General features: G+C 37.1%; 1 protein-coding gene across 1 annotated transcript in view; it reads left to right on the top strand.

Moving 5' to 3' along the window:
* TRHDE (thyrotropin releasing hormone degrading enzyme) overlaps positions 1-13212 on the top strand; it is a 465860-nt gene extending 452648 nt beyond the window's left edge. The window contains exons 18-19 of the mRNA XM_055396175.2: positions 4124-4205; positions 10746-13212. Of these exons, the coding sequence (XP_055252150.1) occupies positions 4124-4205; positions 10746-10889 (226 nt within the window). The 3' untranslated portion in view covers positions 10890-13212. The remainder of the gene's footprint in view (positions 1-4123; positions 4206-10745) is intronic.
* The last annotated feature ends 2637 nt before the right edge of the window (positions 13213-15849 follow it).

Raw genomic sequence — 15849 nt, forward strand, 5'->3', positions numbered from 1 at the left:
TACTTATATTATTATTGAATGTCTATTTTATCTAGCCAACTTTTCCCATGGATTCAATGTTAGAACTGAATCATTTCCCAATTCAATGTTAGAATTTTAGCAATTTATGATGGTCGTATGGCTTAGCCTCCCTCTTTAGGCAAAGTAGTATTCCACTGTATATATGTACATCTTGATCCATTTATCTGTCAGTGGACATTTAGGTTGTTTCCATGGTTTGGCTCTTGTGAATACTGCTGCTATTGAAATCGGGGTACAGATATCTTTTTGAATTATAATTTTTTTCTGGGTATATTGCCAGGAATGGGATTGCTGGAAAATATGGTAATTCTCTTTTTAGTTTTCTGAGGAACCTCCATACTATTTTCCATAGTGACTATAACAATTTACATTCCCACAAACAGTGTAGGAGGATTCCCTTTTCTCCATACCTTCTCTGCATAGGTGCATGCTAAGTCACTTCAATCGTGTCCAATTCTTTGCAACCCAATGGACCATAACCTGCTAGACTCCACTATCCATGGGATTCTTCAGGCAAGAATACTGGAGTGGTTTGCCATGCCTTTCTCAGATCTTCCCTACCCAGGGATTGAACCTGCATCTCTTATGTCTCTTACACTGGGGAGGTGAGGATTTTTTTTTTTTTTTTTACCATTGCTGCCACCTGGGAAGCTTTCCTGGTGGCAATACAGGAGACCTGGGTTTGATCCCTGGGTCAAGAAGATCCCTTGCTAGAGGAAATGGCTACCCATTCCAGAATTCTTACCTAGAGAATTCCATGGACAGAGGAGCGTGGAGGGCTATAGTCCTTTGGGTCGCAAAGAGTTGGGCACAAGTGAGCAACTAACACCCTCTCTAGCATTTGTTATTTGAGGTCTTTTTTTTTTTTTACCTTTTTAAAATTCTTTTTTTTTTATTGGAGGCAAATTACTTTACATTAATATATTGGTTGGTTTTGCCATACATTGACACGAATCTGCCACATGTGTACATGTGTTCCCCCTCTTGAAACCCCCTCCCACCTCCCTCTTCCCCATATCCTCCCTCCAGGTCATCCCCATGCACCAGCCCCGAGCATCCTGTATCATGCGTCGAACCTGGACTGGTGATTCATTTCACATATGATAATATACATGCTACATGCCATTCTCTCAAATCATCCCACCTTCACCCTTTCCCACAGAGTCCCAAAGACTGTTCTATACACCTATGTCTCTTATGCTGTCTCGTATACAGGGTTAAGGTTACCATCTTTCTAAATTCCATATATATGCGTTAGTATGCTGTATTGATGTTTTTCTTTCAGGCTGACTTCACTCTGTATAATAGGCTCCAATTTCATCCACCTCGTTAGAACTGACTCAAATGCATTCTTTTTGATGGCTGAAAAATACTCCATTGTGTATATGTACCAAAACTTTCTTATCCATTCGTTTGCAGATGGACATCTAGGTTGCTTCCATGTCCTTGCTATTATAAACAGTGCTGCAATGAACATTGGAGTACATGTGTTTCTTTCAATTCTGGTTTCCTCGGTGTGTGTGCCCAGGAGTGTGATTGCTGGATTATATGGCAGTTCTATTTCCAGTTTTTTTGAGGAATCTCCACACTGTTCTCCATAGTGGCTGTACTAGTTTGCATTCCCACCAACAGTGTAGACTTTTTAATGATGACCATTTTGACCAGTGTAAGGTGGAGAAATGTCTATTATGATCTTCTGCACATTTTTCAATTAGGTTTTTTGGTTTTTTTGTTGCTCAGTTGCTTGTGTATTTTAGAGGTTAAGCCCTTGTCTGTGATATCATTTGCCATTATAAGCACTTCCCACCCCTCATTTTACAGATGAGAAAACTAAGGCTCCAGAAACTAAATTACTTAAGTTCCCACAGACAGGGACAACATTAGAAAGCCTCTTTTAATGATGGCTGGACTTTGCTTTTAAAAACTCAGTCTTATCTTTCAGTTCAGTTCAGTCGCTCAGTCGTGTCCGACTCTTTGCAACCCCATGAATCATAGCACGCCAGGCCTCCCTGTCCATCACCAATTCCCGGAGTTCACTCAAACTCATGCCCATCGAGTCAGTGATGCCATCCAGCCACCTCATTCTCTGTCGTCCCCGTCTCCTCCCACCCCCAATTCCTCCCAGCATCAGACTCTTTTCCAGTGAGTCAACTCGTCTCATGAGGTAGCCAAAGTATGCAGTTTCAGCTTTAGCATCAGTCCTTCCAATGAACACCCAGGATTGATCTTCTTTAGAATGGACTGGTTGGATCTCCTTGCAGTCCAAGGGACTCTCAAGAGTCTTCTCCAACACCACAGTTCAAAAGCATCAATTCTTTGGTGATCAGCTCTCTTCACAGTCCAACTCTCACATCCATACATGACCACGGGAAAAACCATAGCCTTGACTAGATGGACCTTGGTTGGCAAAGTAATGTCTCTGCTTTTTAATATGCTATCTTTAGTGTACTTAAAAAAAATTATCAACTTGTCTTTATGATAGTTCAGTATTAGTGTATAGAAATTCAACTGATTTCTATTATTAATTTTGTATCCTTCTATTTTACTGAATTCACGTAGTCTAATAATTTTGTGTGTGTGTGTAGTTTTTAGGGTTTTCCATATAGTATAATGTCATCTGTAAGCAGTGAAATTTTTACTTCTGCCTTTCCAGTTTGGATTCCTTTTATTTATGCTTCTTATCTGTCTGCTCTGGCCAGAACTTCCAACACTATGTTGAATAAAAGTTGTGAGAATGGTCATTCTTGTCTTGTTCCCAATCTTAGAGGAAATACTTTGATTTGTCACCATTCAGTATGATATTAAATGTGGGCTTGTCATGCTGCTGCTGCTGCTAAGTCCCTTCAGTCATGTCTGACTCTATGCGACTCTATGCGACCCTATAGATGGCAGCCCACCAGGCTCTGCCATCCCTGGGATTCTCCAGGCATTGGAGTGGGTCGCCATTTCCTTCTCCAATGCAGGAAAGAGAAAAGTGAAAGTAAAGTCGCTCAGTCGTGTCCAACTCTTCATGACCCCATGGACTGCAGCCTACCAGGCTCCTACATCCATGGGGTTTTCCAGGCAAGAGTACTGGAGTGGGGTGCCATTGCCTTCTCCATGGCTTGTCATATATGACCTTTATTATGTTTATGGGGGCTTGTCATATATGACCTTTATTATGTTTATGGGGGCTTGTCATATATGACCTTTATTATGTTTATGTGCATTCCCACTAATTTGTTTAGGGTTTTTATCATAAATGAATAGACAGTAAGTCATTCTTAGCTTCTTTATGTAGTTGTATTTTGGGCATGTTCATAGAAGAAGATGAATTCGGGGTCTTTCTACTCAGCCATCTTGATCCTGCCTCCAATTTAGCCTAGTGTACTGTTTTTTTTAAATTTCAAAGAGTATGATATCCTGTGACAGGTACCCTTAGCACAGTAGACACAAATCAGTAAAAGGAGAAATCTCTTCAACTTGCTGGTACATAGTATTCTTACCTTAGGTCATGAGTAAAATAATTATGCTTGTGATACAAAGATTGTAAAATTCAAAGGAAAAATTCAGTGTCTTATTTTAATGCTCATATGAAAAAATGCTAATCTTTTGGGAGCATTTTTGAGAAATTTGGCTTAGTTTCTAGGAATGAAATAGAAAATAATGCACATCAGTTTGGGCTGACCAAACCAAAGGATCTCTGTGACTTATGAATAATTCCAAAAGTTGGTTCTGCAGTCGTGTTTCTTTTGGTGAAATCCTTCTTATTTCAGTGACCCAGGTTGCTTTAAAATTAAAAGTTTTAAAATACTTTTCCTTCAGGCCTCATATTGGAAATAGTAGTAGTAGTAATTCCTAATTATAATATCATAGGACTCCCTTTTTAAACATTTACTATAATGTAGATCTCTTTGAAACACTGTGAGCCAAATCAGGATGCACTTGATGACATCCCATAGCCACAGCTCTTTGCACCTCTCCACTCCCTAGGGAAATGGCCTTGAATAGCCTTAAGAGATGGAATGGAGCTCATGAGAAGGATTCTAAAAAATCTGTGTAGTAATATTTCCTAAATTACTGCCTGTTTTAACATTAAGACTTTTCTTTTTAATCTTTCAAGGTATGGAGAAGCATTATTTATGAATTCCAAACTTATCAGTGGTGTTACAGAATTTCTTAATACTGAAGGTGAACTGAAAGAGGTAAATATTATAAGATGAGTGTAATGTTTTGCTTTTGTAAACTTATGAAATTATAGATAGACTTCAACCATTTCTTTCTAATAAATTCATACTCATTCCTTTAAAGTACACACACACACGTATACAGGCACGCACACACATTCATGCTAAAGGCTTTACTTCAGTCATTATTTGCAAAAAAATGTTTCTAACATATTAAATATTAAGCCTGTGAAAGGTGCTTGAATGTAATGATTCTCAAAATGTTGTTTGTTGTTGTATAGTCACTAAGTCATGATCGACTCTTTGTGACCCATGGACTATAACCCACCAGGATCTTGTGTCCATGGGATTTCCCAGGCAAGCGTACTGGAGTGGGTTGCCATTTCCTTCTCCAGGGGATCTTCCCTACAGGGATCAAAACTTGGTCTCCTGCATTGCAGGCAGATTCTTTTCCACCGTCCACTGGGGAAGCCCCAGTGATTCTCAAAATAGGAGACTCCATATATACTCTAGAAATCTTCCCAACCAGCTGCTCCTCATTTGACTCTGTGAGCCCAGTTTAGGATCCTTGGAACATTAAAACTATCCTGTCACAATGACTCAGCATTCGGATATGCAGAACTAAGATTGCTGTTGAGGTACAGACCTTGAGTCTCATTGCTTTATGGTCAGGTCTATACAAAGAATGATAATTGTATAAGATAATATGCTTCATGCTATCTGTTTTGTTAAATGGAATAAATTCATACATTTGGAAGTAACTATATCTGACAATATATATTAAGATTAATAGTTTGTTTAATATTCTGCTGAATACCGTCACAAGTGAATTTCATTAATGAAACTGAACATTTTTTTTAAGGACTGAAGTCCAGTCTGCAGAATATCTAACATTTTCTTTTTTCTCTGGTTTACATCTCTGGAATTTAAACCAGCTGGTTTTGTGACCATTAATTTGCATCTCTAATAGAGAGGGATGTGAGATTGGGGGTGGGAGCAAAGGAGGAAGGAGCAAAATATTTCACTGATTAAAATGAATTGGACTTCAAACATTTATCACTTTTTAGCCTCTCTTCACTTATAATTATAAAGTATAGCCGAGGTGTACCTCTGAGAATCATGGTTTCTTCAGTTTTCACTGACAGAAAGCCTGATGCTGTGACCCAAAGCTAATCCCATCGAGCAAGGTTCCCCCAGAAGCATCAACCTTCCTCCATCCTTAATATCTCCTAATATTGCCCAATTTTGTATGATCATCTTCCATGCAGCAACTTGGATTCTTTCACACCATGAGCTAAGCTCTGATCGTAATAACTTGAAATTATATTTTTATCCCTGCTATGTGTGTTTCCAGCCCTGAAAGATTTGGATTTGAAAGCCCTAGTACATGTTTTGCTATATTTTTTATTAGGAACCTAAAAGAGAAGGAATTCTTTCATCTCCAAAGGAAGCAAAAAGAAAGAACAATTAAGCTAATGGCTTTGTGTGTTTAAATGAAGTAGTTTTAATTCTTTGATTTTGCATTCAATAATCTGGGAATGAAAGACTCATTTAGTGACAACTTATGCAGCCATTGAAGTGAAGCAAAAGTGAAAAATCCCCCCCCCACCCGTCTTCATTCTGGCTCCCTTTCTTCTCTTGTCTTCCCCTTCCATTCTCTCCATGTCCCTCCTCTTCTCTCTCCCTCTTCTGTTCTCTAACTCTTCATTTCCCTTGCTTTGGTGATAACCCAACCCATGGAAACATGTTTTAAACGGACATTTAAATTAATTTTATCATATGATGGCCATTTTGCTTTACATATTTCACTTACATATTTAATTTTTTACGCTTGATTTAATTGTCATGTGAAATGTTCCAAGATACCCCTGTAATGAAATGTATCATCTGGAAACTGAAACTCAACTGTGGCTTTTATTCCATTATCTGCAAAGCAGTTAACTTCACAACACAAGCTCTCCGTAGCCCGAGAGATGAATCCCTTCAGGACACAGCTACTTGCACTGAGGTTCTAGTTTACCAACTGCAGCCTGAGGCTTTTCCACAGTTTTGTTATCTAATCATTGACTGTAAGACTGTGGACCACTGTTGTTGGATGGGAGGGGGGATAATTTGTATTGCTGATGACTGCCTTCCATAAATAAGAAGGGGCTGAGGAAATTTCAGTCTCATTTTCCCATATCCAATGAGCCTTGTAAACAGAAAAACCAATGTGCTCTTTTTGTCTACAGCATATTCTTATTTTCAAAAGTTTACAGATCAAAAACGAATTGGCATCTTTATGAATTCTGAAAGCTGACTTCAGATATTAATGATCCCCATCAGCTTTAGGGGCATTCAGTAGAGACACTTGCATTGTTCTGTGGTCCTTCCCCAAAACGCCATTTTAGAACCTGAAACTGGCCATTTCTTTTTAATTACATGGCTTTAGTGATTTGAACCAGAAAAGGCAGTGGCGCCCCACTCCAGTACTCTTACCTGGAAAATCCCGTGGACGGAGGAGCCTGGTAGGCTGCAGTCCATGGGGTCGCGAAGAGTCGGACATGACTGAGTGACTTCACTTTCACTTTTCACTTTCACACATTGGAGAAGGAAATGGCAACCCACTCCAGTGTTCTTGCCTGGAGAATCCCAGGGACGGGGGAGCCTGGTGGGCTGCCGTCTATGGGGTCATACAGAGTCCGACACGACTGAAGCGACTTAGCAGCAGCCGCAGCACCAGCGATTTGAACACTATTTCTCCATGAAACAGTACATCATTTCCTTAATTTTAAACTAATGGAAGTACAACCTCATGGACTCTCAGAGGCCCTTGCCGTTTTTCATACTGATGTTCATTCAGCCATCCTCTCCAGCACTCCCTGTTTTTTGTTTGTTTGTTTTGCCTTATACACAACACTGTTGTGAAAGAACACAGCTCCTGTGCATCACAGGCATCCCCTTTACAGTTTTAATGTTGAAAATATAAACCTCATAAACAGGCAATAGCTAATTCGACTCAGATAGTTCGATAGTTACTAAGAGTATATTATGTGTTGCACATTACAAATTATTTTGTGAGTTTTAGGGTCTAGTGTACCCTAAGTTAAGGATTTTTTTCAAATACTGAAATGTTTTTAAATAGATAAATTAACAAACATGTCTAGAATTTTTATGCTAAGAAGAACAGGAAACACAAACAACTCTGACATCTTACTAAATGTTGTTTTATAGAAATGTCTAAACTTGGAACATTTTCAAATAAAAGCATATGATGGCATAAATATTTAGGAAGTGCAATGATAAAACCTAATAGCAGCAGAACATCTACTGAAGAACTGCCAAAATAAGCAAAATGGAATGCCAAAGGCCTTCCATCTACCCCATGCCCTTGATAGTGAGGCAGGGTCTGGAAGGTGCTATGCTCCTGCCTGAGGACCCATCACATGGCTGCTCTGACCACATGTTCACCAGAAGAGTTGTGGCGGAGTATGAGGCGTAAGATCAGTTTATGCCAACTATGCAAAGGGGCCATCTGTGTTCTGATGAATCAGCTAATCTACATATCAGTCACACCATGCTCTCCAAGCTCACAAAGAAAGTATTTAGAGCACTTAAATAGTGATTTAAGAAATGAATCTCTAGAGACACTCCAGTTACATTTTATACTAAGAATTCTCTTGCAGGATAATCTGACCTACTGTGTTTGTGTCAATAACACATTCATAGTCAACTCAGTTTGCCTTTGAGATACACAAGAGTTTTCCTTCATGTATTCAGACTGGCTTACTATCTTATCAAAAGGCCAAGAGCATACTCTCCAGAGTCAAAGTTGCCAAAAGGTCATTTATTACCATTTGGAGTATTCATTGACTGTCTAGGAAAATATTTAATAATGTGGAACATAGTTTAAAAGAAGTAGATATAATTTTTTTTCCTGACATATTATGTAAATAAAGCCACCATAATGAGTAGATATACAAATATGCACTGCAATGTGCATATTTTGTAATAAATTAAAACACAAAATTAAAAACATAGTTCAAAATGTACTTTCTGTCACTTTAGGAATATGGATGGAATGAATCTGAACATAAATATATAAATTCAAGTGAATTATTAGGTAAATTAGTTAAGTTTAAAAATATGATTCAAATGCTTTCATTAGACTTCTTTTTTATGTATGTGTACATGTCACAGGTATATATTGAAGGTATCAATAAATTTCAGTCCCTTCTCTTCATCATCTTTCTTTTGTATGTGTCAGATGTCAGATAAGTTTTAAGGACAGCAATGATAAATCTTCGTTACACATTGAATATTTTTCATGTTTGTTATTAAAAGATAGTGATTTTGAACTCTTACAAAGAATATAGCTATGAGATATGAAAATCCATTTCTAATGCTGCCAGGTACCTGGCTTTATAGAAAAGTAGAGGATAAACTTTGAAAAAAAATGTATCATATAATCAAAGTAATATTGTCATAAACAAACCAAGCTACCCTGAACCAATTTCTAGATTAATTCAGAAAGTTATAATTATTAATAACTCCATTTTAAATGACCCCCCCCAACACACACACACATCCCCCTATCCCCGAGTCAATTTTGATGACATTTCTCACCTGGTATATTCTCCATGTGGCGTCCATCATGTGATGAATCTCATCTCATCCTAATTATACAGTATAAATGCTTCTGTGTTACATGTTGATTTTTATTGGTGGTTGCCAGTTATTAAGACATATGAAACAGAGAGAAAAACTGCTAGTATCTAATCTTGCAATAAAATCCCTGTGTATTCCCAAAGTGTATGTACTCTCTAGAGAAAATCTGATACCCATAAAATTATGACAAATCATTTAAAAATTTTAGCATTCTAATTAAAGCTCAAATTCTCTAGCTAAATCAATCAGCATTCCTTCTTCATTCTTTCTAAATCTACTTACTCAGGTGATCCAGTGTCATTTATCATCCAGTACTCATAGCATCATTATTATTTTTTTTCGTTGTTGTTACTCAGTGATTTTGGTATTCTTTTGCCAGCAAAGATAGTGTCAAATACTCATACTACTTATTTAGAAAAGATGAATATTTTTCTCCTTGTGGACAAAAAGTTAACTTTAATGTTTGTATTCAATGTTAAGACTATTTAGTACATTAGATAACACATATTCACCAGGCTTCCCTGGTGGCTCAGACAGTGAAGAATCTGCCTGCAATGCAGGAGACCAGGTTCGATTCTTGGGTTGGGAGGAATCCCTGGAGAAGGGAACGGCAATCCACTCCAATATATGTATATTGGCAGTATAAAAGATAGACCAGAAAGAATAAGGGAAGGGTTTCAGACGTCAGGTAACAGATAGCCCACTGTATTCATCTATGATAGAGTTGGAGCTTTCCGTGACAGGGTTGATGGGTTTCTAAATAGGGCTGTGACAGCTGAGGTGGAGCAGAGGGAATGCCCTTGAGAAAGATTAGGAGACAGAAATTCCAGAATGTAACCACTATTAAGTGTGGTGGCTACAAGACAGAGAAAACTTCCCAATAATAAACAGGTTACTGGGTTGAATGTTCTCTGTCAATAAACCCAACCCAGAGCATATGGGGACGTCCCTGGTGACTCAGCGGTAAAGTATCTGCCTGCAATGTAGGAGACCAGGTTCGATCCCTGGGTTGGGAGAATCCCATGGAAAAGGGAATGGCAATCCACTCTCATATTCTTGCCTTGAGAATTCCATGAACAGAGGAGCCTGGCAGGCTACAGTCCATAGGATCATAAAGAGTCGGACGTGACTGAATGACTAACACTACTACTAGTACATTAGATATGCTTTGTTATTAGAACTAGTTTTGGCCACTACCTCACCAGCCCATTATGAAAGAGAAATTAAATATGTCTGCTTTAATATTTATGAAACAAGAAGCTAAACTTGGAGTTATTTAGGCTTCCCTGGTGGCTCAGATGGTAATCTACCTGCAATACAGGAGACCCATGTTCAGTCCCTGCATGAGGAATATCCCCTGGAGAAGGGAATGGCAACCTGCTCCAGTATTCTTCCCTGGAGAATTTTGTGGACAGAGGAGCCTGGTAGGCTACAGTCATTGAGGTCGCAAAGAATCAGACATGACTGAGCAACTATATCATTCTTTCTTTCCCCTTTCAATTCCAAAAGAAATTACATTACACCTAACGGACAAAATCTGTTTCATTGAATTTCATTACTAAGCTCACTCCGCATATTAGATATACCTACTTAGCTCACTCCACACATTAAATATACATTCTGTAGTGACTGTGACACTTTTTTTTCAAATTGATTCTTATTTATATGTGTTGGACATGGGCTCATTTTAAGACATGAATTTATCATTTTTACATTTTATTGAAGCATAGTAGAATATTGTGTTATTTTCAAGTACACTGTATATACCTATATATATTTGACATTTGCATACATTATGAAACAATCACCATGATAAGTGTAGTAACCATCTGCCCCCATACAAAGTTATTAGAGTATTATTGACCATATAACTTATGCTGTCTGTTTACCATCTAACATTTCTGTTTCCAGCTAAAGAACTTCATGAAGAGCTATGATGGAGTAGCTGCTGCCTCTTTCTCAAGAGCTGTGGAAACTGTCGAAGCCAATGTACGCTGGAAAATGCTTTATCAGGATGAGCTTTTCCAGTGGCTAGGAAAAGCTCTGAGACATTAATATGTGTCTCTTATAAACAGTGCAACTCAGAGTTTTGTGAGAAGATCTGTTTTGGAATGAGGAATATGGCCAGATTTTCAGTGTTAACATGTGGGAGGAATTTTTTTTTTAATTTTTAATTTTAGGAAATGTTTTTGTTTTATTCATTCTGTTTTGTTTCTCTACTGGGTGTTCTTCTCTTAAGAAACTCCTGCAAGTGAATCTAGCCGTGACTGCTTCTGCTGTACATTCCTCGCTGAACAGGACCAAATACGATAGTGGTGCATGTTGGTGCTGCAGTCAGTATCGAAAAACATATTCAGAAAACGTTGTGCATGGTGTATGGTCCTGCCTGTGTTCCAGCATGCTTATTTAAAATGTCCAGTGTTGTATGTGAATATATGTTACATCGGGATGGGCATTATACAAAAGCACAAAGATTATCTATGACAATCAGTGTTGCATCAAAAGAAACACTAAAACAGGGAGTTATAGTCGTAGTCCTGGGCAATGTGAGAGGTGAAGTCACCCTTTGATTGGTGTCATGTATTTCAGCACTTGGATTGTCTTGCAATGATTATTGTGTTACTAACTCATTTTCTTTGCGTTAAAGCTGTGTATATGTTTTAAAAAAGGCATATAGATACTGTGTGCATATGTATATGTGCATAGGGAAGCCCAATATGTATATAGTATGCTGTACGCTGCACTCGTGCAAAAACTTCACCTCAAAGAAAATTTATCTCTTTTTATAAACTTATGCAAACTTTGAAAATGCTTCAAAGAATTTATCTCAGTACTATCCTTCCTGACAATTTCCTGATAAATTTCTCACCTGTTAGAGATTTTTTTCATCTATTTCCTGAATAGTCTATTCTACTACATGAAAATGAACTGAAAAAAATTTTATGTACAGACGCTCTTCTAATTTTCCTAAGTAGCAGCCTCACCTCGTAAATATAGATTCTGTCATCATTTTAGTCAAACTTCCTATTGGATAAACAGTTGTGCACACTTAATGATGATCAGTGCTGAGAAAGTGTTTCTTTATCATCTTGTTTGTTTTTCCACTTTTTTCATGTTGGGTAGGTCCAGAGAGTTAAAAACTCTCTCCACGTGTTGATCTTTGGGTCTGTGCGAATCTAATCCCCCATCAAGCAACCCTACTTCAGGTGGATTTTAATGATCTTTGATGCCCTTTGTTCCATCCATTATGATGAAAAGTTTCTTTTCTTGAGCAAAGCACATCCTTTGGCATTGACAATTCTGTTCTAACTGGGAATTTTGAATAGTCTTTTCCTGATTGTGTATTATGTAACACAAGTGTTTTTAAATGGTACTCTCACCCAGTAGGCCAGCTCTCCAAGTACTGCTTAGATATTCAAAAATGAATATATTTTAAGTTTACCATTATGAAATGCCAGTACAACTAATTGCACATAAGCCAAATGTTTGTGGACCACTTTATGCTTTCCTGAGGTTTTTCCACTTCTCCAAATCTTGCAAATCATTGAAAGAAATATTTTCTAGCTCCAATAGTCACTGAACACTGGGGGGAGGAAAATAGGCATTTTAGAAACCAGAGCCATAGATTTATTATAAGTTTGCAGTAAAGAGAAGCAATTTCCTAATCCATAGAACAAGTATCATCTAAATTGAATTTTATCTTTTTAGCAATTAATTGCTATTACTCATATATATTTTTTCAGCACTTTCAATTAATATATGAATTTTAAATACTCTATATGTTGTTAATAAGACATACTAATGCTTAATATAAAATCTAAAAGTCATCCCGTCTATCTGAAGTGATGAAATTTAACTAGTACATATCACATGTATGTGAAATCTTTAAGGGGTAAGTTCTGAAACATAACAATTATAAATATCACTGTCACGCAGGTCCAAAATATGTACTATATCACCACTGGATTCATTTTGATAGCAAAGATAAAAAATTAGAGGTGGCTGTCTTGTTTTGTGTTGTGAATTACTGAAAATTCTTGGTAGTTGTGACATTCTTTTGAGTGAAAGCACCATTTCCAGATTTGAGTTACAAGGGATTTTATAGTCCTGTTTTCCTCTGCACTGTTAATAATTTTAATCCTCTTTCAGTATTTTAGTGGCCTTGAACAACTGGTTTAGCTACAATGTCAAATCCTAAGTGTATAATTATGTGCAATGTTCAATACCTCATACTTGTTCAACAGTATAGTGATATCAATGGCATTGAGATGGAATTTTTGTTCTACATATTTTTCAATAATTTATCCTTTCCAGTGTTGAAGATTATATCAAGCTTTAACCTTTTTTAGTTGTTTAAATGAGTAATATTTTCAAAATAATAAAATGACCAATGATATCTCTTGGAATATTCTGTAAAATGTAGTCATAAAATTCTATTTTCTACATAGAGTTTTTATCTTTTTTCTCTCCGTTGTCTGTCTTACAAATCACACACACACACACATATATATATATATGCATGAAATAGCAAATTGTTAATTCAACATCTAGGCTTAAAACTTTACTGTGCCAATATATATACGACAGTAAAACTTGGTAGAAAATACAAAGGACTAAAAGTTTACCACCCTAAGTGTTAAATATCTCTAGGTAACTTGTAAATAAAGTTTTCCCCATTTTTACGCCTTTTCCCTTAAAATGTTCTTACAATTGTATTTTTTTTTTTACATATACAGGCACAACCTCTAAGGCAATTATCTACAATGTTAAGTTGATTCTTCAGTTTCAATAACATGGATTTTACTTGGAATTTTGGTTTACATTATTTCTAGGATAATTTTATCATATGACTGAGATTTCTGTGATAGTGCAGTTTACAAATATCACAGTAAAACTTACAAGGTTATTAAGATTATACCATATGTTATAACTGGGGACTTCCCAGGTGGCACTAGTAAAGAATCTGCCTGCCAATGCAGGAAACACAAGAGACACAGTTTGATCCCTGAGTTGGGAAGATCCCCTGGAGGCAGAAGTGGCAACCCACTGCAATATTCTTACCCGGAAAATCCCATGGACAGAGGAGCTTGGTGGGCTACAGTCCATGGGTCCCAAAGAGTTGGACATAACTGAGCACACACGCGTGCACAATAAATTACACTTCATTTTGAATGCAATATACTGGTTCATTTGACTCTTTTCAAAAACATAATAAATTATATTAACCATAATAGTCTGATCAAAACACAGGCTCAGAGGAGCAACATGAACTGTTTAAAAATTACATAATTGTCATTTGCAGACCTATTACAATAACTTTAGACTTTCAAGAAAGCCTTCCTACAACTAAAATATAAAAACATGTTTGAAACATCTGTCAGTTGCATTAATTGGAGATTTTCCAAAAATCAGAAGCCATATCAAAATATGAGATTACATATGTCTACAATTATTATTGGGACTCCTCTGGTGGCTCATATGGTAAAGAATCTAACTGCAATTTGGAAGATTTGGGCTTGAGTCTGGGTCTCAAAGATCCTTTGGGGAAGGGAATGGCTACCCACTCCAGTATTCTTGCTTGGAGTGTTCCATGGACAGAGGAGCCTATTGGGCTATAGTCCATGGGTTCACAAAGAGTTGAACAGGACTAAACAACTAACAATCTTTCTTTTCACAATAATTATATTATTTTTAAAAGTCTGTGTTTCTAGTTTGTATAATGTCAAACAACTGAAAGAAGTGTTAATCACCTTTCACTTTTAGTAAGTGTAAATAGCCAAATCATGAAAAAATACAGCTCATTGATAATACTTCTCAAAATATCTTGGTGAACATTATTTAAAAATGACATAAAAATACTGACAATTTATTTTCCACAAAGATTTCTCTGATAAATAGATGGTCAGACCACAGGTAAAATGATGTCCATTTAAATCTATGAAAGTAATCTTTAGTAAAATGTTTATAAATCTATGAAGACCTAAGCAGTGCAACAGCAATTTTCATGCAAATGTTCCACGTTAGATACAATCAAGAATTCCTAATAAAGTTTATGATAATATATTTAATTCAAATTTATTGGAAATTTTTTCCTTTTAATATTTTTTTAAGGATAATTTCTTTACAGAATTTTGTTGTTTTCTGTCAAACCTCAACATTAATCAGCCATGGGTATACACATATCCCCTCCCTTTGAACCTCCCTCCCCTCTCCCACCCCATCCCACCCCTCTAGGTTGATACAGAGCCCCTGTTTGACTTTCCTGAACCATACAGCAAATTCCCATTGGCTATCCATTTTACATATGGTAATGTGAGTTTTCATGTTACTCTTTCCATACATCTCGCCCTCTCCTCCCCTCTCCACATGTCTGTATGTCTATTCTCTATGTCTGTTTCTCCATTGCTGCCCTGTAAATAAATTCTTCAGTACCATTTTTCTAAATTCTATATATGTGCATTAGAATATGATATTTATCTTTCTCTCGATGGACATCTAGGTTGCTTCCATGTTCTAGCTATTGTAAATAGTGCTACAGTGAACAATGGATACATGTGTCTTTTTCAATTTTGGCTTCCTCAGGGTGTCAGACTTTATTTTTTTGGGCTCCAAAATCACTGCAGATGCTGATTGCAGCCAAGAAATTAAAAGATGCTTACTCCTTGGAAGGAAAGTTATGACCAACCTAGATAGCATATTAAAAAGCAGAGACATTACTTTGCTAACCAAGGTCTGTCTAGTCAAGGCTATGGTTTTTCCCATGGTCATGTATGGATGTGAGAGTTGGACTGTGTGGTGCTGGAGAATACTCTTGAGAGTCCCTTGGACTGCAAGGAGATCCAACCAGTCCATTCTAACGGAGATCAATCCTGGGTGTTCATTGGAAGGACTGATGCTAAAGCTGAAACTCCAATACTTTGTCCACCTCATGCGTCGAGTTGACTCACTGGAAAAGAGTCTCATGCTAGGAAGGATTGGGGGCGGGCGGAGAAGGGGATGACAGAGAATGAGATGG

Source organism: Moschus berezovskii, chromosome 6, assembly GCF_049115385.1.
Source record: "Moschus berezovskii isolate FMDL1 chromosome 6, NW_MosBer_1.0, whole genome shotgun sequence".
In the NCBI taxonomy this organism is placed as follows: domain Eukaryota; kingdom Metazoa; phylum Chordata; class Mammalia; order Artiodactyla; family Moschidae; genus Moschus; species Moschus berezovskii.